This window comes from Clarias gariepinus, chromosome 3 (genome assembly GCF_024256425.1).
Source record: "Clarias gariepinus isolate MV-2021 ecotype Netherlands chromosome 3, CGAR_prim_01v2, whole genome shotgun sequence".
Lineage (NCBI taxonomy): Eukaryota > Metazoa > Chordata > Actinopteri > Siluriformes > Clariidae > Clarias > Clarias gariepinus.
This window is the reverse complement of record NC_071102.1, coordinates 32,902,315-32,926,723: the sequence shown is the minus strand read 5'-3', so window position 1 is coordinate 32,926,723 and position 24,409 is coordinate 32,902,315. Positions and strand designations below refer to the sequence as shown.

Below are 24,409 nucleotides of genomic sequence, written 5' to 3'. Positions count from 1 at the left end.
AAGGTTGACTGCAAAAAAAGCTTTAAGTTTTTGTTATTAAGACAAATTTCTTGTGTAGTAGGTTTATCGGTACCTGACAGCGGTTGCCAGTGTATCCTTTGGGGCAGGAGCAGTGAAACGTCTTTACACCATCGTGACACACTCCTCCGTTGAAACAGGGCTGTGAGTCGCATTCGTTCACCTCTTTCTGGCAGTGCTCACCGGTGAACCCGGAGCGGCACATGCAGGAAAAGCCGTTGATCTTGTCCACACATGTTCCACCATTAAAGCAAGAACTGCAAGATGCACAGGAACCAGATCAGTCAGAACTCAATGAGATTTAAAAATCTCCAGGAAGTAATTTAGGTTCATATAAGCTATTAAAACAATGATATCTGAGGTGTTCGTCCCACCTCTCTGTGCAGTCAGGTATGTTGGTCTCACAGTGGAGGCCGGTAAAGCCTGGTTTGCACGTGCAAGTGTAGCTGTTGACGTAGTCAGTGCAAGTGCCTCCGTTTTTGCAGGGGACGCTCTGGCACTCATTCACCTCAATGGCGCAACGTGGGCCTGTAAAGCCAGGCAGGCAGGTGCAGTAGAAAGTGTTAATGCCGTCTGTGCAGGAGCCTCCACTGAGACATGGATCTGAGGATGAACAAAAAGAAATCAACTCCAGGAAGGACATTAAAAAGTCAGGAAAAAATTTCTAAGGTGAATTAAACACAACACAGATATTCGCGTCAGACATAATGTAAATACTGCTTTAAAAAAATGCTTCTTAACCTATGACCTAATCATTATTAAGACTGTGGAGGCAAAGGAGACACTCTGTACAAGCTGTACTCACTTGGCAGACAGTCATTGATGTCAGTTTCACAGTTAGGTCCCGTGTAGCCGTTGCGGCAGGAGCACACATATCCGCCGAGCGTGTTGGAACAGGTGCCGCGGTTCTTGCATGGGTTAGAACTGCACTCATTCACGTCAATGGTACATAGCTGGCCTGCAGAGACAAGACATGAATTAGGAAACCGCATGCAGAAGAGAAACTCTGACATCATCACCGTTCATCGGACATACCTTGCCATCCGGGCGGGCAGGTGCACTTGTAGCCAAGATAATCGCGAGAGTGAATGCATGCAGCGTTGTTGGCACAAGGGTTGGGCGAGCACGGCTCCTCTGCACAGGTAGGCCCGCTGTAAGGTGGCTCGCACCGGCAGGTGAAACTTGCTATGCCGTCCACGCAGGTGCCGTGATTCAGACAGGGGCTAGACGCACACTCGTTGATGTTATCCTGACATAGATTACCTGGAAAAGATATGGATAAGAGAAATCATTAAAGGTCACATCCACATGCAGTGTATTAAACTGTCCAGCAGGAGGCGATATTGCTCAGCTCTTCAGAGCTGTCACAAGCAGACATTTTAATCCCTCAGAGCTAATGGAATTCACACAGGATCCTAGGGCGCTTTTGTATTCACAAGGCAGGCTGGCTGTCTGAGTTTAGGAGCGAAGTTTCTTAGAAAGGCTGAACAATTTTAACACATTATGATGTTAATATAATTTCTTATGTAATTTTCTGTCTGAACAAAAAAAAAAAAACTGCAGCCGAACACAGCTTCATACGCTCACCTCTAAAGCCCTGACGACATTTACAGGTGAAACCGTTCAGCTGATCGACACAGGTGCCACCATTCAGACACGGGCTGGGCAGACAGTCATTGCGGTCCAGATCACAGTTCTTTCCTGTCCACCCAGGCTCACAATCACAGCGGTACCTGCAAGATCCAAGTCATAAGGAACATTTACTCTTCGCGTGTCTGTGTGAATAGTTTGACCAAAAATGAGAACATGGTGAAATGTGTTGCAAACTAGAAACATTAGCACTGTTAAGCTGTACGAGACATTACTACAGTGATTGCAAGGGTAGAAAAACAGAATTCATAATAAATGAACTAAAACTGTATCGAAAACAGCGGTAGTATGCCAAGTTATTTTAATATAAAAGGATCAGTACCCGTTAGGATCTTCCCTGCAGGTTCCATGCGCACACGGGCTATTGCTGCACACATCTACATGAGAGTAGCAGTATGGTTCATGGAAACCCGCAGGACACAGACAGCGGAACCCATTCTCCTCGTCCACGCAAGTGCCTCCGTTGCGGCAAGGGTTTGACGAGCACTCATCCAACTCCACGTTACACTTCGGACCTAAACAGAAAATGTCCTCATATCTTTCACGTTTTCTGAGTCACAGCAGAATAAAAAAAATGAAAAAATCGATCTCACAGTAGACTTACCAGTAAAGCCAGGTTTGCATACACAGTCGTAACGGTTTATGCCATCCTTGCAGATCCCATAGTCGCATGGGTTGCTGGCACAGTCATCAAAGTTGATTTCACAATTGGTGCCTGCATGCAAATATTATTATATAATATTGTTTACAAGACTGATGGATGCCATAAAAATGACTGATTGAAGCAGATAAGTAAGCGACAACAACTACTGAAGTGCTCTGCACACAGAAAGGTAAGAGACACTACTACAAGGTATGCTACTTTCAGAGATATGGATACTGGCACCTTTCTTAAATACCAGCATTTAGCAGGATTTAAAATCTGTGAAATGGTTAAAAGTGTTTGAAATGGAAATAGTTAATCAGAAATCAAAATTTGATTACCATATACACTTAAGGAATAAATGGTATTCCCTACCTGAGGTGCCATGCTGGCATTGGCAGATGTATTTGTTGACCAGGTCCACGCACTTTCCACCGTTTTGACAGGGGTTACTATGGCACTCATTGAGTTGGTTCTCGCACCGGTATCCAGTGTAACCTGGCACGCAGTTGCAGGTGTAGCTGGCGATGCCGTCTATACAGGTGCCATGGTGGCACGGGTCGGGCTGGCAGTTATCGATGTTGCTTTCGCAGAGTCTACCCTCAAACCCTGGAGATGGCAAAAGACATTTAGTGCAGTCAGTCAGACATGCTAGTTGAAACTGATAGCTAGCTAGCTTAATTAAAGTAATTTAAACATCAAACATACATTTACAGCCTTATTAAGATTTGCTAAGCAGTCTGATATTGCTTAATAAGGACAGAAGGCAATTATATATTAACATTATATTAAGCCAGTATAAATTATTTAACTAGCTAACTAGCCTATACATCATTTCAAATAAAATGTTATATACCTTAGACAGGTAACATTTTAAGACCAAATCATGCTATGTTCATTGCCTTTAGCTAACTTGTAACTTGTATTTTTCTTGTTAGCCTTTAAATGACAAACATCTAAAAAAAAAAAAAAAAAAAAAAAGCTGAATAAATAGGTTAATTTGGTAATTTGGTTAATATTCTAATTTAAGTTAATTAGATATCATTATAAGTTAGATAATGTTGAAAGCTAGCTAACACTAATTCAGTTAATCCTGCTAGGTTACATGTTTGCTATCTACTGTAGCTTACACAATGTCACAATGTAGGTTTGCTAGCTAGCTTACTCATTGTCACAGTGTATGTTTAAATGACATGACCAATTCCACTTAGAGGAAGTTAAAATACACAAATGTGATTTCTGGCTACATATATTCACACATTGAATATTTCAGTTACTTCTTGACAAACAAAACAGGAGCCTAGGCAAACATTGCAGAGCATTCACATGTGCTAATAAAAATGGCTAATGTACAATGTGTCCACTGCTGAGGTATCACATTTGCACTCTAGTCGTTTATGGCTGTGTGAGGGCTTTGTGGCTGTACGTCAGAGTGGATTTCCTCAGTGGAGTTTTGTGGTGACTGGCTGAGGCGACTCAGACGTGACCTCATCTTCAGCACTTCCATGAAACAAGCTGTCTTAGGCTCTGCTTTCCCTTTTTCTTGCAGCACTACAGCGTTTTCACGCACTGTCTCAGCGATTCAGTCGCTGCTATTCACAGTTTGGTTCTACAGCGTGAAGACTTCCTTTCTTTCTCTCGTTCCTTTACTTCTTTCCCAGATTCTTCTTTTTTTCAAACTCCAAAAACTTCCAATCCTTTTCCTCATTCTCTGTATGTCCCCACCGCCCCACCCCACTTTTTCCCCCCAAAGTTCCTTTCTACTTTCCCCGTTTCCTTTTTTCTTTCTCTCTCACTCTGTCTGGTGAAAGGTCCTACAGTGCGGCGCCCGGGTTCCTGTGGTTTCCATGCCAACAGGTTGTCAGGCAGAGGCTACAGCAAGGAGCCAAGGGCAAGAGACTGAGACACAGAATGAGAGAGAGTGCGAGAGAGAGAGCAAAGCTTTCACAGGCTTCACAGAACTGCTTTTGTCCCGAAGAGCGCAGCGACAATACCTCGCACCCCTGCTAACGGGACGACCCAGAACAGGAACACGAGCCAGCGGAATACCAAGCAGCTGCTACGCTTAGACAATATGCATAGGGTTTCATTTATAATATAATTACATATAAAATATTATCTATTATATAAAACTATAATATAAAGCTATATAATATTAATAATACTATACAATATAAACTATATGTAATATAAAACTATATAAAGTGATGTAAGTAAGAAAATGTAAAAAATCCTTTAAAGTTTGAATTAAATCAAATATTTAGTTGTTAGAGTTGACAAACTTTAGCAGTAGTGCTACACTGCATTTATGTAAATTAAAACGGTATCACTTCCTTGTGCAACAAAATTAATCAATATTATAAGTCATTTTATTTATTTATCTATTTATTTACATGCTTTAATGCATTCCTTTAATGCATGAATATTTAGACTTTTAGACTACAGCCGATATGATTTCCCTTTCAGAATGCTTACTACAATAAAATCCATCTGTGTACTGTACAAATTCACACATGACCTCATTAAGGATATCGTGTATGTACAAAATCCAGACTCTGCATTCCTTTAGACGGATCTGAATGTTTGAGGCCATGCCATACGGCAATGTGTCGCTCTGTTATTGTACGATGTAGATGAACAGATGTCGGGGTGAAGGCAGAGTGTAACCCCCATCCTCAGCAGCTGCTGGCCCTGGGTGACCCTGTGATTCCAGGGTGCAGGGGCGGGGGATGAGCGGGAGTCAGAGCCTGCTGTCGAGATGATCATGACCGCATAATGTCTGACCTTGAGCTCAGACTCAAAATCATTTCCTGGCCCAGGTCCATGGAACTAATATACCCTGATATTCTTCAGAATATGTCCGGTACACATGCACACAGATGCTTACCTTCTGCACAACGGCACTCGTATCCATTGGGCCTGTCGATGCACTTGGCTCCATTCTGGCAGGGCGTGCTGGCACACTCGTCGATGTCGATCTGGCACATGGTGCCTGTGAAGCCTGGGACAGGCAAACACAAAGGTCAGAGGTCACAGTGAGGCAGAGGTAGACAAGTGTACATGCTACGCTTGGCTACAGAGGGCAGAGGTGCCTGGTCTAGGTCTGAAATGCCTGGACAATGCATAAATCAGGAGCCATGGCAAAAACATTTTGCAGTAACCAAAGTGTGTTTAAGAGTCTGGATCAAACTTTTAAATACCTGTCCAAAACTGAGAGCTGTTCCGATTATGTAGGGATCAAATTTAAGGTATTCTACTCCTTAACACAAATTCCTCTCTAAACACACTGGAACTGGTTTACAATATGCAAGGACAAAAAGTAGGATGGTTGATGCGACATTTTAATAAAAAAGTCACAGTAGGTATGCTTTAAACGTAGGTCATTCCTAGCACCCCAAATGTCTAGAAGTTTCTAGTGTAGTTCCCGCAATTTCTAGTTGACAAATTAATTCTTAGTTTCATTCTTGTAAATATTTTGTTGAAATGTAATTCAGGACATACTCTTTTTTTAGTTCATATTTAACAAAAACATTTTTGTTCCTAAGAACGCACTATAACCTTTACACAGATCCTGGTACTGATCCAGCTACCTAGACTAATCCTGACTGCCTGGAAACGAAACACAGTGCTGTTTTTACGATGTTAACACAAGGCACAAGGCAGGACACCAAATCCACCTGCTTTTGTTCTCCTTCTCTTCTCATCCAAAGTAACTAAATTTAATGTGTGGAATTTATGCACAGCCATATACTAATAAACATTCTAGCCAGAAGGGTGTTTGCACTGGGCTCATATTTCTGCAGCACTCACTCTGCTGTTTCTAAGAATGGTGTGGCTAGGGAGGGATATGCACTGAGCTTTAATCACTTGCTGGCATTCGAAGGCTGGGAAAACCTGCTTGGGGTGAGTAAGTGCAACCTATAGGCTGGGGCCCCATGGAAATGTCCATTTTTGCATCTGCAGAATGCAGCCATGTTGATTAACAGTGTTGTGATGGGATCTGTGGTGATGCTTAGGGCAGAAGGTTAGAAGAAGGAGGCGGGAGGGGGGAGCAACTAGAATTGTTTTCTTCATGCGCCAAAACCCCCCTCTATGTCCTAACCCAGTACTCACACAAACTCCACCAACTCAATAGCTAGATGGGGGGTGCAACGGGGGGGTTGTCTGCCCCAGATGTAAATTGCGGACCTGGAAAAGAATCTCATTAGCAGGGCTGCTGTTCCCCCTCTTACCCCCTAAAAACCATAGAGAGAGAGAGAGATATCCCCTTCTTCTGTCCTATAGATGAGTGGGGGCAGAGGAGGGAGGAGGGGGGCACAATGGTGCCTTTGTTGTGGCACACAGTCCTGCTGCCCCTGAAGGCCTCGCTCTTATGAGTAATTACACAGAGCACCATCAGGCTGGCAGAAGATGCTCCGCCAGTCTTATATTAATTGACTGATACGTTCCTCAAGTGGCGCTTTGGGAAATATTTCTGACAAGTACAGGTTGTTCTCTTACCTGGCTGGCAGGTGCAGGTGAAACCGTTGACCAGGTCTCTACAGATGCCATCATTGACACAGGGATTACTCTCGCACTCATCTATGTCCACCTCGCAGTGTGTGCCAGTGTAGCCTAACAGAAACAGAGATCAAAAAGCCTTGTTACTCCAACAACCATGATTGCAGATTAAATGATTAAATGACATGACATCCACATTCAGAGTGCTTTTGCCCACCGCATCTCATCCTTCTGCTAACCTTTGTTTGTAACGACGTTACAAACAGTGGCTTCTTTATTAAACCCGAACCACTCCACATTGATTATGACCTGCTTCGTCCTCCATAAAGATTATGGACCATGGAAGCCAATGTAGGTCAAAAACACAGCAAAGTGGTTTGGAAAGCATGTCACGTAATTATCGTCCTTACGCTTGGCCGTGTTGTCTTTTACAAACATAAACGAAGCAGAACCAAGCAACAAAAGCACGGAATCAGAACCAGCTGACGATGAGGACGCAAAAGAGCAAGAGGTGTCTGTGGAAATGAAAGAAGTTTTTTTTTTCCTTTTTTGGGGGGTGGGGGGGGGTGCTGGCGGGGGGAGATGGGGGTTGGGGGAAAAGCGATGGGAAAAAGTTTGCTCTCTCTCTGTGTGCACGAGGGGCACGAAGAGTAGCACAGAGAGGCCCTATTGTTGCCGTTCATTCCCACCACTCCACTGCTCATTATCATGCAGCACACTCTCCTCCCCCCGCTTGCTCTCTGCTAGGCCTATAGACTTCACACTCCCAGCCCTCATTTGTATATTCCTAAAACCCATGGGACGAACGTAATGGCTAAGCATGGAACTCTGAGCGTGTGTTGGAATCCTAGAATGTCAGTCTGTTATCCCATGATTTTTACATGCCTTTACTAGCATATACTAAGACATACGGTCGCCACTAGACCACCCCCCCCCCCTCCCCAAACACATAAATTGCTTCCCGAATGAGGTTATTATGTAATACTTTCTTAGCATTACTCATTGCTCCCTCTAACTTTGATGACTGCCACATAAGGCCTGCTCTGGAGCATGTGATGTGAAGGCTTTGGGCGTACCAGGCATGCAGATACAGGAGAACTGGCCGATACGGTCAAGGCAGGTGGCGTCGTTCTGGCAGGGCATGGACAGGCACTCATTGATGTCGATCTCACAGCGAGGGCCAGTATAGCCACGGCCACACTGGCACTGGAACGATCCCTCTGTATTCACGCACTTTCCAAAGTGCTCGCATGGGTTGGCACCTGAAAATATACATGTTTATTGATTGGTTTTAGAGCAGGGTTTAGTAAGAAATACAAAATAGCAAGTGAAATAAGTGAAATAAGAAATAAGTTCTACAAGAGCTGCAGTTGAACATTTCCTTATTGAGCTGGTAGGTATCGCCCAACATATGGATTCTTTTCTTTAACAAAATGGTAACGGTGGCAGAGGGGTTACAGACTTACCGATGGAACACTCGTCCATGTCCTGGTTACAGGCCCCACCGATGAAGCCAGCTGGGCATGTGCAGATGGCACGGCCGTTCAGAGGGTTGGTGTCACACACTGCACCTTCGTTGCAGGGGTTACTGACACAGGCATCATCCAGGTGGCAAAGCAGACCTGCAGAAAGAAATCCGAATAGCTCATTACATAAAACGATGGAATGATGGGTTAAACCATCTCTGTTCCAGTATGTAGTGAAACATACCAGTCTTGCCCACTGGACACTCGCAGAAAAAAGACGCCACACGGTCATGACACGTGGCTCCATTAAAGCAAACGGCAGTGGCACAGTCATCGATGTTTTCACTGCAGTCGTTGCCAGTCCAGCCGTTCACACACACGCACGTGTGGCCGCCGTTGGTGTTGAAGCACGTGCCACCGTTGTGGCAGGCGTTTGGCTGCATCAAGCACTCGTTCACATCCTCAGCACAGTACTGACCTGATCACGCGAATGCACATGGTTAAATTTGATATGCACAGTATGCGCAGTAGAAAGTGTGTGTAGAAAGACAAATACCTGTCCACTCAGGTGGGCACTGGCAGTTGTAGGTGTTAACTCCATCCACACAAATCCCACCATTCATGCACTTGTGCCCAGGACAGTCATCCACGTTCATCTCACAGTTAAGGCCACTGAATCCTACAAGATAAACAACGGCAGATTAGTAAAAGAGGTAACATATATTACATTATAATGCATTAGTACAGCACGAGTAACAGGTAGCTGACACCTGAAGGTTACTAAAGACTGGGCCTATATGCATTATGTATATATGTATGTGTAGGTATTATATAATTTGTAATCTAATTAAAGGGTTTCCTTTGGGGTCATTTTGGTGTTTTTTCCTCTAAAATGATTGTTCCTTTTTTAAAATAACTATTATTAAAAGCTCTATACAAAATGAAATTTGACTGAAATTAGTTAAAAGTCACTATAGTATGTCACGTACATACTACAAGAGCTCCTTAAACTCTTATTAGCTGTGGTGCGGCCTTCCACAGTCATGTATAAATCATCACTTATTCCAAATATAAGCAGACTTCGAGTACCATGATGTGATATATGTGACATTTCGCCCTCCCCTAGGTCACACCTTATAACTCTAACTGACTCAGACTCTGCAATGACGACTAGCCAGGACGTTAAAAGGTCTAGTGGGTGTTGGAGTGTTTACACTCTATCCTGGCAGTTCCCACAGTAGCATCAGTCCGGCCGGAGCGAGGGCTACCCTCCCTGCTGCGATTGCTTGTTTTAGATTCGCTCACAGTTTCAATGACTTCCTCTCTGGCAAGGGCCATTTCCTGCCTGCTCCCTAGAGGATCGCAAGAGAGTCATAAACTAAATTCCTCCCTGATGTCAAGCAGCCTTGCTTCTCCTCACACACACACACACACACATACCCACTTTCTTCTTTCTCAAAGCTATTTAAAGTAGGGAGACATTTGACCCGTAAGACTCCTAAAGCAGCAGCAATCTTTGGGAAAGTCGTCATGCGAGCCCAGAGGGTGGGGATGTCGGTGAGTGTGGGAATGCAGTCGTCTAAGTAAAGGCACGTGTTTATTCGTGAGTACCTGGAAGGCAGGCACATTCGTAAGTGTGGTCCCCGGTTTGATGGCAGGTTCCCCCATTGAGGCACTGAGATGGCGCGCAGGGCTGAGTAAGGACCTCACACGTGCGCCCGCTGTAACCAGGAAGGCACTCGCAGCCAAACGAGCCATGTGTGTTCACACAGTTGCCTCCGTTTAGGCACTTTCCCGGCTTCCGGCACTCGTCGATGTCGTTGCGACAGTTCTTGCCCTGGTAGCCAGGTGGGCATGAACAGTTGTAGTGGTTGTTCCAATTGGTGCAGCGGGCACCATTGGCACATGGGCTTGTAGCACAGGCATCGATCAGAGAGCAGTCCTGACCTATGCATGCAAAGTGAGACAGAAGGCTTTAATCTTATAAATAAAAGAAAGCTATTCGTAAATCCTGTTGTAAAAAAAAAAACGAAATAACAAAAGTGCAACAGACTGTGAGACTGATGTAGGAGTGGATCGGGAAATATTATATTAACATTCAGAATGTATTGTTAGTATGTTCTACAGTATACTCTCAACATAATCTTTCTCCACTTCAGGTTTTTTAGATTATATTTTCTAATATGGCGTAAGGCCTAAGGGGTACTTTCCTCAGCGCATATGCTAAAGATGCAATGGATTGCGTTTGCATGTTTTAATATTGCATGAAAATATGGCAGCTAATACAGAGCAGCAGAGGAACTTGATCTTAAACACACACTTCCGTTGAGGTTTACCTCTAAAGCCTCTCTGGCACACACAGGTATACTGCGGGACACCGTTTCCCACTTGACTTTTGCAAGCGGCTCCGTTAAGGCATGGCGAACGATGGCATGGGTCCAGGTGTTGGCACAGCTGTCCGATATACCCAGGCCGGCACCTGTAAAATTGAGCGTGAAGAATATTGAATAAAAATAAATGAGACAGTGAGAAATCTGGCAAGCAAGCAAGCAAGGAACGTTCAACGTTGCTTAATGCAGTCAGGAGCTCCACCTCTGAATGACAGTCCTGCCAAGATCTGACACAGACCGTCTGCCTTTTTCATTACCGCATCTCAGAGTGTATATTAATACTGCCTGAACTGGTTCATGTCAAGACAAACACATACACACCGACAATTGCATGCACTAGAACAGATGTAAAGTATCATTTGTTCTTCTGTGAAACGAACAGGCCCACTCTTCAAATTCCCCTAATATTCCCAAGCTTTTTACTCTGTCCATGCCAGCTCCCATTCCAGCATCATTACTCTTTCTGTACGGTGCAGCCAAACACTCTTTCCGCACTCAGACGAAGATGAGCCTGTCAGGATTTACCTACTCTTAAGACAAGCATGTAACAAAGGAATTATATACAACACAAGGCTTTATTTGTTCTATAAAAATAAGCCACTCAAAAGACCAAAGCAAGCACGCTATAGAAATTAGATGTTGTCAAACTGCTTTGTAAAGAACTTTCATTGATGCATTCATTTCTCTGTTCCATGGCTTTCATTGTACTTGTGTAGTATCTTGATAGACGGCATAGGCGACCTGAAACTGCGCAGGCAAGATAACACACAAACGGCTTTTGGGTTTTAAAGGTCGTCTCTGGGGGGGCGATCGAGGTCGCCTAGTGTATGCAGGGTAACCCTACACTCACCCGGGGAGCCCCCACTACAGGATGGGCGCCCACATCAAACGGGCCATTTGAAGCTGATGACAAGACCTGTTATGGCTGTCCGCTCCCGCCCTCTGGCTCTCTCCCTTTTCACTGTAAACCAAACTCCTGGGCAGTGACAACAATGGCTTTTCCTCTGCCCTGTAGATAGTCTCATCCTTTATTGCCTCCTTTGTGACCCACAGCTCCTCCCATGCACTCATCTGATTGGTTTTGATTCTGATGAAGCCTGGTCAGAACCAACAGGTCATCCGGCCTCCAGGGGGCTCTGGACTGTGTCATTAAAAAAAAAAAAAGCCGGGCTCATAAAAACTGCTCTACATTGTGGTGACCTTCATTTTTTACTTCCTCAGCAAGGTATTGAATTGAAAAAGGGGTTAAAAACGCCACGCTTGTCATGATGGCACTTCCAAAATGACCAGAGATTAGGATCTAAAAGTTGTAAAAGAAGGAGTTCTTGTTCAGTTACCAGTGTTCTTCCTCCTCCTCCTCCTTCACCTTCTCTCAAGGCCCCATGGAGCAATGGCCTGCCTTCCCTATGAAACCTCTGACAAGCTGGGAGGTCAAATGTCAAAGGTCAGCAGTCTGATTGTGATGATAATGTTTGCAAGGCTGAGGAGTTAGGGGGTAGGGTGGTCTGTTGGAAGATAGTATGTCTTTGAAACAGTGTGGAGGAGATGCTTGGGCAGCGGCCTAGGGTCTGCCACAGAGGGAATGTCATGTCATACTTCCTGTAATCCTCCGGCTCCTGCTCTGAAAACAGTCACCCTATCGGCGGACAGCAGATCCTCGTCGTCACGGCAACCTCACAGACAAACGAGTGAGTCTGACACACCACCAATCAGCCCCTACCCTTCGTCCCCTCAGCTATTTGTCATGGCTTGGCGGGGTTTATTTAGAGGCAAATTAACTATGTCTGGAATTTCTGGTGTCACTGGAAAAATGAATCCAGGGGTCTTGGCACAAAGAAAGGGTTCGATGGATGGGGAAGGGTACTTATGCTGAGGTTTTTTTATAGCATGCAGTCTGACACTTTTACATCTGCAGAAAAAGCTGTATAAAACACAGGAAAAGAAGGACTTTTCCGTGATTCCTATATGTGAAGGAATTTCATGTTGCATGATCTTTCAACCCCGTGAATGTTAACAAGCCAAAGTCTTTGTTTTAAAACTGCAAAAGACTCCGTAAAGTAACATAAAATGGATAGACTGGGTCTTAAAAAGCTGCATTTTGGGTGGGAGTCTGGGTATCAGAATGCGTTAATGCACATATGTGGGTATATCAGGGTCAGTGTCTGGATTGTGGTACTTGAAGAATGCCTGTGGATATGAGCTGAATGTGCAGATATTGGTCAGGCAGCCGCAGGAGGGAGGACAGGACAGGATAGGTTATTTGTCCTCATGCGTAACACGGCAGCCAAAACACACATTCTTTTGTCTCAACCTTGGCCGTGCTTTTCATTCTATTCCAACAAGACTAACAAGTCTCGTAAACGTACTCCATAATAACCTAAGTCTCCAGAAATGCACGCTGTTCTCTGAAAGCTTCATTTTTTCCTTTTTTTCCCGTTAGTTTTTCACTTTGTATTCAAAACCGCAAATATGTGTAAGTGTGTGTGTGTTAGTGTGTATGTTCAGATTGTTCAGCAGGTGCGGGACGTTCTGCACCATCGACAGCATGACAAATTCAAAGTCTTGACCCCTGACCCCCGAGGAAGCACGCACGGGACTTGGCTAGAGAGTGGCCAGAGACGCATGCCACGACACTCCTGACGCCTCCCGCCAGCTGCAACCGAGTGCTTCCCATCTTTCCACATCTTTCCACATCTGTCCACATCTGTCAGCACAGCTCCAGCTGGTGTTTTTTTCTGGAGCTTATGAGCTAAATAACAGCGTTGTCATAAGGTCTTCTTGATAAACCTTACACACACATTCATGCATTCTTCTGATGCAATCCCATGCATGTGAGCACACCGATACACACTCCATACACACAACACACTACCCATGATAATATTTATCTGTAAAATAGGTTATTCTTGAAAGTTGAGACTATCTCGGAGTGAGTATAAGACAAACCATTCAGACGTTGATGCAAAGAAAAAACAAACACAACGCAATCCCATGCGCAACGCAGACTATTGCTCAACACACACACACACACAATTCAAATGAACTCATAATGTTCGTAATGTTTATCAAGCTCCTGAGAGCAAGAGTGCTGAACGTAGGATGCTTTGTTTCGTCTCACAATGACGCTTCCTGCAGTCATATATACTGAAGGAGTTGATCCTAGATAAGCACTCTTATTCGGAGAAATTTGATAAACCTGTGCCAAACCAACCTGTGCCTTACAAACCTGGGCTGCTCCTTGTTGGAGTGCTAGTGGGAAGAGTAAAAGAAAAAAAGCTGCCTTGAACTTAACATTTAGTGTACAATGAAATAAACAACATTCCTCTCTTATGCATGGAGCATAAGAACCAATCTTAACCCCTGACACAATAATGACATACTACCAACCGTATCAAAAGAGTTGCACAGGAAGTGATGAGTCTTCAGGATTTTTTTTAAGGATGCTGACCGAATGATTTATGTGTGTAAATCTTATCGACTCAGCTCTTTATGGGAACTCAATGCTGTTTTTCCTGCTTTGGGGGTCAACGGGGCAGGTAACTGAACACCACTCTGCCCAGCAGTACTCCATACAACCTTAAGGTTGTGGCACCTCTAGAGAAGAGGCGCAAACACGACGGCTCATCTCGAATGGGAACTCGATTCATCCGGTCATGGTCTGCCAGCCGCTGAGCATGGGAGAATTCCTGTTGGAAAGCTTCCAGTCCTCCCAGGTACTTCAAGCCAAGCATCCCATACTGAGGTGAGGACAATAAGCACACATGCGAGCACAAGGAAAAATCGCTTCTCAGTGTGACTTTTCCTTGTCCTGTGTAGTTATTTCTTTTTTAAAACATATGAGCCAGGATGATCCTGAACCTTGTCTGCTACAATGTCTGGACCAAAATGCAACCCCCCCCCCCCATGCTACATTCTACAAGTGAGGAACAGCACAAAAAAAGCCCATACTGGAAACACAGTGCCAACAAGAACCCCCTCTACTCACACCCACGCATTCACCCACTCAGCCATCCAACTCCCCCCTTTCTCATAGATGAACCAAAGTGGGGGTAGGGGAGCATTTTGTGGGCCAAATAAAAGAGCTAAAGTAGTCAGAATCCCATTGTGTGAGAAAGGAGGTGGTGGTGGTGGTGGTGGTGGTGGTAGGGGGGCAGCGACCCAAACAGCCAGGCTTTCAGGCCTGTTCTTATATGGACCAACAGACCTCAGCTGTAGCCTGGCAACAGTAACCCATGGCTGGGGACAGACAGAGGAGGGGGAGCTCGAAAAGACAGAGAGTCCCATAAGAACAGTTTCAGGGCAGAAATTTTTTGGTATGAATTAGGCTGAATTAGACATTGCACTCAAAACCAATAAAACAGAAACTGCATGTGATTTTTCCCAAAGAAATTCCAAGGTTTGTCCATAACAATGAGCCTAACAATGGAAACAACATGACTACTGATTGATATTTCCACCAACAAACCATTAAAACAACGTTACTCTACAGAACCAGTTACATATTCTGCTTGCAGAAGAAACCAGTCTGTTCTCAAATCCCTGCCTTCCTTCATGTGCTCCCTCAAGCTGCACTGCCTCGCTTTATCTCCGCTTTAAAGATGAGGCTCAGATTGAAAGGGAGTGGTTTGGTTATTTAACCAGATAATGATAATGACACAGGATAGCAGAACTGGAAGCAAAATAAAAACAAGCACTGAATGTGCAAGGATGGTGTACAGATCTCGCCTCGATTCTTATGCTGCCGTGTTTATAATTCCGTTTTGTTAGAGAGGTTAAAAGTAGCTCGGGATTTCTCCTATTGCTAACAAGGCGACCGTAACCACATCCCATACTCCATGGAGTCGAGGTCTTCCAAAGCATTCTTCGATGTGTTTCGCCACAGAAACCCCACCTCACCGCTCAAAACGGGCCCGTTCCTTGGGAACTTGCAAAGATGGTCGGGGCTTGACAATACCGCAGCAAACCAGGGGAAAAAGATTTCTTTTAAAATGGTAGCCCTGTAAAAAACCATTCAATAAATCATTTCTTTCACAACCACATCATGTCATTTTCATGTTACTCAACTCAAGATTTTTTTCACCATTACCTATTGTTTCCTGTTTCACAGAGTTTGCACAATCGCACGAGTAACAGCAGAAAAAAAGGGACTGAAATGTTTTGAAATTGGACATCATGGAGAGAACTTTGCACAAGAAATTCAATAACTTTGATCAATTACAGGATACAGGATTGGGTAATCCTGCTTTTTACATAATAAAATAAATCAATGACTTAAAGAGAACTACATTTAAAACCTAGTAATGAGTAGTATAACTATATAAAGGCTGTTATTTTGGCATTTACTTCCATTTGGCCAGGTACTGTACGTTTACTAAAGTCAAGCCTAAATATATTTCCAAATCAGTTGAAGTGAAAAAAAAAGACTCATATCTATTAATTTTACACTGATTCAAACAAACACTTGCTAACAGCGTAAACATACCTTTATCACCCATAAAGCCACAATAAACACCAAGACAAAAAGATACACATTGTGCAACTTAACAAAAATTCACGTACATGGCCAACTCTTACATTTTGGGCCTTAGATTTCTGCAGAAGTCATCGCCATCTTAGTTTCATCCTTCAACATGTAACACGGGGTTCCTGATTCTAATAATATCTCTCTGGTCCAGCAAAGGGCCGGTTTTCCATTTGTGCCAGTTAGATGTCATATAAGGTCTGGATGAGACTTGAATTAAGTAAAATGATGAGCCAGATGGGTGTAAGTGAAACACAGGGGTCAGGAAAAGTCATCACTTCCTGTTCGAGAGCCTGGGAACTAGGGCAGCGTTTTTCCAGTCTCTTCCATTGTACGTTTCCCATATGGTCCCATGAATCAGAGTGCAGTTTACCTCTGGCTTGGACTGGACCACTTGATTTAATTTGTTCAACAGATGAACACAACCTAATATTGGTGCAAGCCTACATGGTTATATCATATAAAACTCATTAGAAAATATTGTTCAAAGCATTCCTCTAGACAGTGCTCAAGAGGCGAGACAGTCCGAGAGGAGGAATCTTATTAAAGATTCCTCTCTAATCCACCAAAAAGAAAGCTTCATATAGCCAAATATGTCATAACCACTGGGTAATGTAGACTGCATTAAAGTTATTAGTTTTGCTTTACTCCTGAATGTAATAATCAAATAATTGCAAGGATGATGGATTAAAGGGAAGACAGAAGATGTTTTGAAGCAACAAGCAATGTCTGTTGAATGCCTCTGGCCGCATCCATCTGTTCTCAAGACACAGAAATTCCACGGATCATCAAGCCGATCCTCAATTTATAGACTCACTTTACTACTGAGGTCAGGGTACCACCATGAACAACACACAGTATTCACTCTCCAACTGAGGAACATAGAGACGAGAGAAAACACTCGTCTCCGCCTTGTGGCTTTGCTGCCCACATTCTTTCATCTACAAGCCGCAGTTCTTAGAGACTTAGCAAGCGAGTGACCGAAGCCGTCACCCGTTTGCTAAAATGAGCTTCCCGATCTCTTCGCCGTGTCTATGTGTGAGTGTAGAAGCCCTCCACCTCCGGTCCTCCATAAGCCTGTCTGTCTCGGCATGGGGCAGCAGGCCACTCAAAGGCAGCACCTGGCCCTCCACTCTTCTTTTGTAAAGGGCTGACTTCAGTGGATTACCATCACAACATCCACCAGCTGTCCCCTACATCCCGGCTCAACCCCCTAAACACCCCCCCATTCCTCCAGCTGGAGCCTCTCTGAATGACACCCTCACAATCTGCCTAATTATCTCGCCGCTTCAGCTGGGACTTTATCCCACAGTTGAGCGCCGCTTGCTTGCAAGCACTCCACACAGGGGTGGGATGAGATCAGTGGGGCCACTGAAACAGCCACTCCAGTGGGACTTCCTGACTCTTCACCTAGACTCACATTCCTAGACTCAGCACCAACAAGTGCTATGTCACTCTTTGCAACTTGAATCATGGAGAAAGTGAGTCTTGAGGAACAATAGACCACAGACCACAATCTGAGAATTAAATCTACGCCAATGCTTCTAAACTCATAGCCAGTTTAGACATTTCATGCACCATAAGATCTGACAATATAGCGCTGAATCGGCTGATGTGGTGGTGGCCCATGAAGAATGCTAACCAACCCCGTGAGTAACCCTCCACCCATATGACTGGACTATTGTGAGCAAGGGCTCATGGGAGCAAGTTACTCATGGATTAATTCTGTAATCTGTCAAGAACTACACTGGTCAGTAACACTCTGGGGGCAGTGCACCATGAAGAGAGAAGGGACACAAATCAATGAAAGAAGAGGGGTATTTTTATAAATTGTAGGTCGCAGACGGGACAGGTTTGTCTTTGGCGTCAGATCAATAAAGCAGTTGTGTGTCATGATAACTAGGGCAGCCACAATAGCTGTCCTGCGGCAGGATACATATTATATCAGTCACCTGACACTGCATAGAAAGAAAGACAGTAAACATGGAGCTTAAACCTGAAAAAATCACGCATGGTAATTCATAGCAAATGCCATTTAGTTATTTACCATTTTCTTGGTACTAGTCGCCTAGACTTTCTCCCTTATTTTTGCTTGTTTTCTCCAGCATTCTTGCTCGCCCTTTTCTTTTCTCGCATTTCGCCTCCTGCGGTGCCAGGTTACAGGTTGGTATCTAAAAGAATAAATGGTCCTTTTTTGCTGTTTTCGATCTCTGGTTACGCTGTGTTCCCTGGAGAAATAGGCAGGAGGTGTGGTGGAGCAAGCTTTCTGCTTTCTGAGCCAGTTAGACCACTCTCCTGAGTCAAGCCTCTCGGCATAGTTGTCTTACTGCTCCGTGTAATATGACATTTATTGTCCCATTTTCTATTGCTTTTTTTGAACACCTCTATAGGAGTACAAAAAATACAACTTTACAAAAGTTTAATGACTCGTATATCATTATGACTCACCAAGTGCGTCTCTGTGCTCAAGTATGCAAGAAACAGGTCAAAGGAGGTTCATAAACCCTGTTAAAGATTTACCGACACGTTTTAATATCAATCAACCTGATGTGTTGTCCGTAATGATTAAAAGACTCGTGTCCTACTTAATGTGTTTCTGCTCGAGTGTCTTAAAGAGATTACTTCTTCAACAGGTGTGTTTGAATCTATTGGAGATCTGAAATCATGAAAATAAGCTGCTCAGGCCTTTTATCTACTTGACTTTCCCATAGAATGACCATCGGTAAGAATAAAGCTTTTACAAAGCATGTGATTTAATCTGCAGATTACGTTCTGTACTACTGATATAAAGAAAGGTTGGGTCTGTGAGCAGAAGCTTGAATCTTAACTCAGTGCTTTTTGATTCTGCCCCTCTTGGATCACAGCATCTTTTCGAGATTATGAAATGTAATTATAGAAATGCTCATTCACCTGCCCCTTTGGTGTGAGTGTGCATAACATTACAGGGGTTGACCTGAACTGAGAGCTCATTCTTCATGAGCTGGTCAGTAACCAGGTAATAACAGTGCGCCTGAGGATACAACATTCACTGGGAACAAAAGACCCAACTTAGAAGGAAAGGGGAAAAAAAACGCCTTGAGGGACAGAAAACAAAAACAAAAGCAAATGGGTTACGGATAAAGTATGCGCCAGAAAACTTGCAGCATGCCTGTTGGTTTAAACATTACGTTAGAAATGCTTTAAAAATGCGGGGCTCTTAAATAATGCCATTTTTTTTTAAGGGAATTGACTTCTGTCGTGTGTGCTAAAAACACTGAAATCACAGATGTTTAGGTTAAAGGACATTCTTTTAGCACAGCATACTTTGTTTAAAATCAAGTAGCAGGCACACATTACAGAGTCATGAAAGTGACTATAAAAGAAAGCTACGAGGGCAAATCTTATTATCCCGAATAACCACGTTATTCCATTCCATTTGTTTCCACAGCTTGTGGATTTTTCGTACAGTGCAATATAAGTAATTGTAGGGTCTTCTGGTTTGAACAACAACTTAATTGCTATTGCCTGGTGTTCTACTCAGCCACAGAAAAGATTTCCCAGATATTCGTGAGTGTTGGTGAAAAAAACTCTTAATCATGAATGAATTCTCTAGATTTCACACACACACACACACACACACACACACACACACACACACACAAAGGCACACAACAGTTCACATCAAGCACGAAAGCTAAAACAACAGCCCCAGGCATTCATGTGATAACAATCACTTTGCATTAGCATACAGAGCAAAGACAAAAACTGTGGGAAGCCGTGGATATGGATAACCCGAAAAGTCTGCAACCCTGCAAACCAGCAGCATGTTGCGTTTTAGCGTTATTTTTTCCTAACTAGCCATTTGAAGGATCTAAAATTTTGTGGACAGGTGCAAGCGGCCCATGTGTCATCTACCAGACATGAGAAAAACTCCGGCAACATTGTTGTTCTTTGTGCCTGGCAACCCATTCAGCCTCTTAGACCGAACACCTCAAAGCCACACAGCATGTTCGCTATAAAACAACAGAGAACCAGGGCCTGTGCCAAAAACAAAACAAAATGCAAAAAAAGAAAGAAAGAAAGAAAGATGATAACCGTTGCCTTGGGATTGGAAACATTCCAACCTGCTTTCTGACCCAGCTGCAAGTGTATCCAAACACTCTCATACACAATCTGACACTTACGACCAAGGCTAAATCACAACAGAAACATTCATTTTCCACAGCTAACCTACAGCCATGAAACGGCTAACGTCGTTAGCACCTACTCCTTTCCTTTTCAAAACATTCAGTTAGGCGAGGTGAAGAGGTTAGCACCTGTGAAGCTAACTGGGAGCTGTAATGTAGTCTAGTGTAATAACTCTACTCTTTCTGAACGGCTGAAGGAAGGCTTTAACTTTTACAGCTCCTTGATTATACACAATTTTTTTCCCTCAGAGGTTTCTTTAGTGATCAAAACTTTTAAAAGCCTTCTAACGAACATGTCTTCTGTAAGGCTTAAACCAGAGAGATAAACTGAATAGCCATAATGCCAAACTGACTGTATGTATCTATGTCGCTAGTAGTGGCCTAATTACATTTGGCTGACAGTAATGCTTACATACCATAACCTTAATGAAAAAAAAGAAATCTCCAAAGAACGGTTTAGTGGTTACAAAGTAGCCTACATTTTAACTTTTTGGTCTAAAATGATTTTTTTTCCGTTATTTGTAGCACCAAGCCAAAAAGAAAAGTTCTGACATCTAAAGCAGTTTTTCTCTTTTCTGACTTGACTATTACAGTTGAAAATAATGCTGCAATAAAAGAAACATTTCGCTTCCTAAAGATTATACATTATGGGAAAAAAATCTTTAATTTATGTATTGCAATTCCTTTTTATGTCAATTCATGTATCACTCTGAAAATAGATTTAAAAAAAAAAATAATTATTCACATAGGTTTCCATTTTAGGTGGTAAAATTTTGCCATTCCTTTATAATCCTACAGGTGGTGCGCTCTAAACTATTCACACATTAGCAGGCAGCACAGCAATCAATTCCGTCATTTTCATGAACTGAGGAACCAATGAACACATTCTTTATGAAACCAAAAAAAAATGTTCTCTGGAATTGCTCTAAAGGTGAAAAAAATAAAAAGAAACATAAATTTAACATATTCATGTCTGGCTAAGCCTAACTCATAGTGGAGACTATGTTCAACTCAATAATTGGTTGATGTATGTCTTTTTTCTCTCAGTGTTCAAGTTTTCCTTTGACCAAAAAAAAAGAAAAACCCCTACTTGATTTGTTTTAAAGCTCCATGAAAGATTATGTTAGACACAAATCAATGCAAGGTAATAAGTTATCAAATGCTGGCTCTTGGTTAACAGGTGCAGTGCTTGTGGCTCCTCCCATTACATCACTAATGAAAATAAAACAAAGACTGTTAAAAGAGGGAAAAAAATAGGACCGGGAGAACTTACATGCATCTCGAGTCAATACACATTCCCCCATTTTCACACGGTCTGTGTGAGTCCAAGCAGCGCAGTCCTGTGGAAAGAAAAAAAGACCACACGGGCACATTTACACACATACACACTCACTGCATTGGACTACTTTGTGTTGTGTCTTTCTTTTTTATCTTCGATTAGGCACCTTTGCTCTCACATACAGTGTTTTGTTTTTCATGTTATCGATGTGTGAATAGAGGCGTGTAAACGAGATAACTGTTTGGATTCATTCACCAAGACTTCGAAATGTGATTAAAAGCTCATTTATGGTGTGAAGGAGATAGGGTTCAAGCTTTGGAGCTGTCTGTTATCAGATGAATTGGTGTGTAATTGTGCGAAGTCTATGAAGTGGTCAATTTCCATGCATGCCAGTACACTTTCAGGTCTGATTTAAAAAAGAAAATAAAAGAAAAAAATAAAGAAGGAAATATCTTATTAAGTTAAGTATTTTTTTCATTAAATTTTATGCAGCCTAGTTCTATTCATGGATCTGGACTGTTTTATAAAGTTTGAAGTGAGTTTATTTTAAACTAAAATTAAGTGCAACAAACATAAAAAATTATTCTGTAGTAATCATCAGGTTGTTATGGTAGTGATTGAAATTTTAACTATATGTTTTTTAAACAAATTACATTTCAAGTGCTTTCCCATCCCCCCTGGTGCACTGCAATACAAAGTTCAGCTCTTAATAGCTCTTTGTTCGTAAAACACACGGGGGGCAAAGGTACACATCATTAAAGTTAAATCCCTATGAAATCCCATATAAGTCTCATATAGATCTTATATTATGGCGCAAACTAAACAAATCAATCATGAAACACATTTTCTTCAAAAGCACTGAAAAACCCACGTGTGGAAATGCATCGTAGAAATAAACCACTGGTTGCCAGATTTCACTGTCTTCAATCCCAATTATGATATATTACATGCAAATTACGAACAGACCTAAGTACAAATTGTCACACTCCAACTTACGCGTTAAATCCTATTTGCAAGATGTTAACTTTAAACTTGTGAGACATAAAAGCGCCTTGCCTTTGAAATCATTTCCAATCTGGCAACCAGTGCGCTCAACATGTTGCCGATTTCACTTCAGGCGCTTTATTCAAGACGGCGCAATACTTTCTCACGGTCTTCTTGATCACTCACTTCAAACAGATCAATTGTATCATATTCACAGTCGGATATTCACACAGCCAGCCACCATAACTACATGTACAGAAACTTTAAAAAATAAAAAAAGATCCTGCTGCAACAAAATTATCATTACATGCGTATGTAATGTGCATGAATGTAGAGGATTTCTCTTAGGATACTTATATTTATATACTATAAAGGGTTAATGTAACTAATACATCTTGTAAAGTGTAACACAAATGTCGCGTTTTCTTTGATGTGACATTTGAATTGCGCTCCTGCAACTGTTGCGCGAGAGCTTTGCCTCCATGCACCTCCAGCAAAACTCCACTTCAGGATGTTAATACCAAGCAATATAATTGCTTGTGATTTGCATATTACTCTAAAGGGTTGTTAGTACACTGCAAACAGTCGCGATAACTAGATACAGAGGATTACGAGATACAGCACGTATCCTTGTTGCACACTCAAAGTGATGAGCCAAGCTGCTAGAAGACTTTAAATTTAAGTACTATATACAAAGTGCATTAAAATCATTTAGGTTAAAATGGATTAGTCAAGCTAATAGGCAAATCTGACAGTTTTGTAACGCAATACAGACATTTCCACGAATCCCGAGCGTGTCTTCCATCCCAACCATAAACCACGCGCGAGCAGTTATTGCAACTTTCCTTCTATCTGGCTTCTTTTTTTCTCTCAAAGAAACAGCAAAAAATAAAAAATAAAATACTTCGACTCACCTTCACAAATATGCATCAGACTCCAAAATGACAGAACAACCCAAAATCTGTAATTCCTCATGTCTGTGGACATCTTATCCATCTCCTCTGTTAAAAGCGTCAGCAATAATACATCCTTTTAAAAAACGAGAAAAAGACTGAAGTTCCCAGGGAGCACTTTGAGCAAAAGCAGCCTCATAGAGTGGGTTTGTGATTTTCTTTTGTCTTTCGTAGAAACTTTCTTCTCTCGGCGTTAGTCCAGTGCCGTATTTCCTCCGTGCAGCTCCGCCGCGCGCGCACTGCGACTCCGAGAAGCTCCTGTAAGTTTTGGGACAAGTTTCTCCTGCTCCTGCCCTCCTGCCCTGAGATATCACTCCGCCCCGTCTCAGGCTTCAGTGCGCTCAGGAGCGGCGTCACAGGATCCGTATTCCTCCGCGCACTGAATAGAGGCGCACTTAGCTTCGCGTTACTGCCTCAGCGTTACCTCACTAATGTTTATAGTACTTTTAGTATATTTACACAATATTTGTAGGATAACTTCACTATACTGAGCTACATTACAACACTTTTTACTCCACACGTCTTACTCCAAGTCTCAACAAACGCCAAAATCATGACACAGATAAATACATTTCAAATTAATCGAAATAAAATCCTAACCTAGCCCCTAAACACACTTAACCTCCTGATCATGTAGATTAAGTCCTTCTTTTCTTCCTACCTGTCTTCTATTCTTTTCATATTTTCCCTTCAATCGTTTGCTTTTACTATTTTTGTCTTTTTCATCCATCTTTTCCTTCCTTCCTTCCTTTCTTTTTTCCTTTCTTTTTTCCTTCCTTTGATTTACTCTTCCATTTTGGATTTCTTCCTTTTCGTCCTCCTTCCTTCCCATTCTTTTT

The 24,409-nt window shown here is 42.7% G+C and overlaps 1 protein-coding gene across 1 annotated transcript in view; it reads right to left on the bottom strand.

Moving 5' to 3' along the window:
* notch3 (notch receptor 3) overlaps positions 1 to 23,820 on the bottom strand; it is a 32,528-nt gene extending 8,708 nt beyond the window's left edge. Inside the window, exons 1-18 of the mRNA XM_053491411.1 lie at positions 23,532 to 23,820; positions 21,628 to 21,694; positions 10,614 to 10,756; positions 9,889 to 10,224; positions 8,834 to 8,956; positions 8,522 to 8,755; positions 8,278 to 8,433; positions 7,888 to 8,073; positions 6,812 to 6,925; positions 5,199 to 5,312; positions 2,687 to 2,920; positions 2,273 to 2,383; positions 1,991 to 2,183; positions 1,606 to 1,751; positions 1,054 to 1,281; positions 824 to 976; positions 393 to 621; positions 74 to 275 (exon numbers count right to left, since the gene is read on the bottom strand). Of these exons, the coding sequence (XP_053347386.1) occupies positions 74 to 275; positions 393 to 621; positions 824 to 976; positions 1,054 to 1,281; positions 1,606 to 1,751; positions 1,991 to 2,183; positions 2,273 to 2,383; positions 2,687 to 2,920; positions 5,199 to 5,312; positions 6,812 to 6,925; positions 7,888 to 8,073; positions 8,278 to 8,433; positions 8,522 to 8,755; positions 8,834 to 8,956; positions 9,889 to 10,224; positions 10,614 to 10,756; positions 21,628 to 21,694; positions 23,532 to 23,613 (3,051 nt within the window). The 5' untranslated portion in view covers positions 23,614 to 23,820. The remainder of the gene's footprint in view (positions 1 to 73; positions 276 to 392; positions 622 to 823; positions 977 to 1,053; positions 1,282 to 1,605; positions 1,752 to 1,990; positions 2,184 to 2,272; positions 2,384 to 2,686; positions 2,921 to 5,198; positions 5,313 to 6,811; positions 6,926 to 7,887; positions 8,074 to 8,277; positions 8,434 to 8,521; positions 8,756 to 8,833; positions 8,957 to 9,888; positions 10,225 to 10,613; positions 10,757 to 21,627; positions 21,695 to 23,531) is intronic.
* Between the last annotated feature and the right edge of the window lie 589 nt (positions 23,821 to 24,409).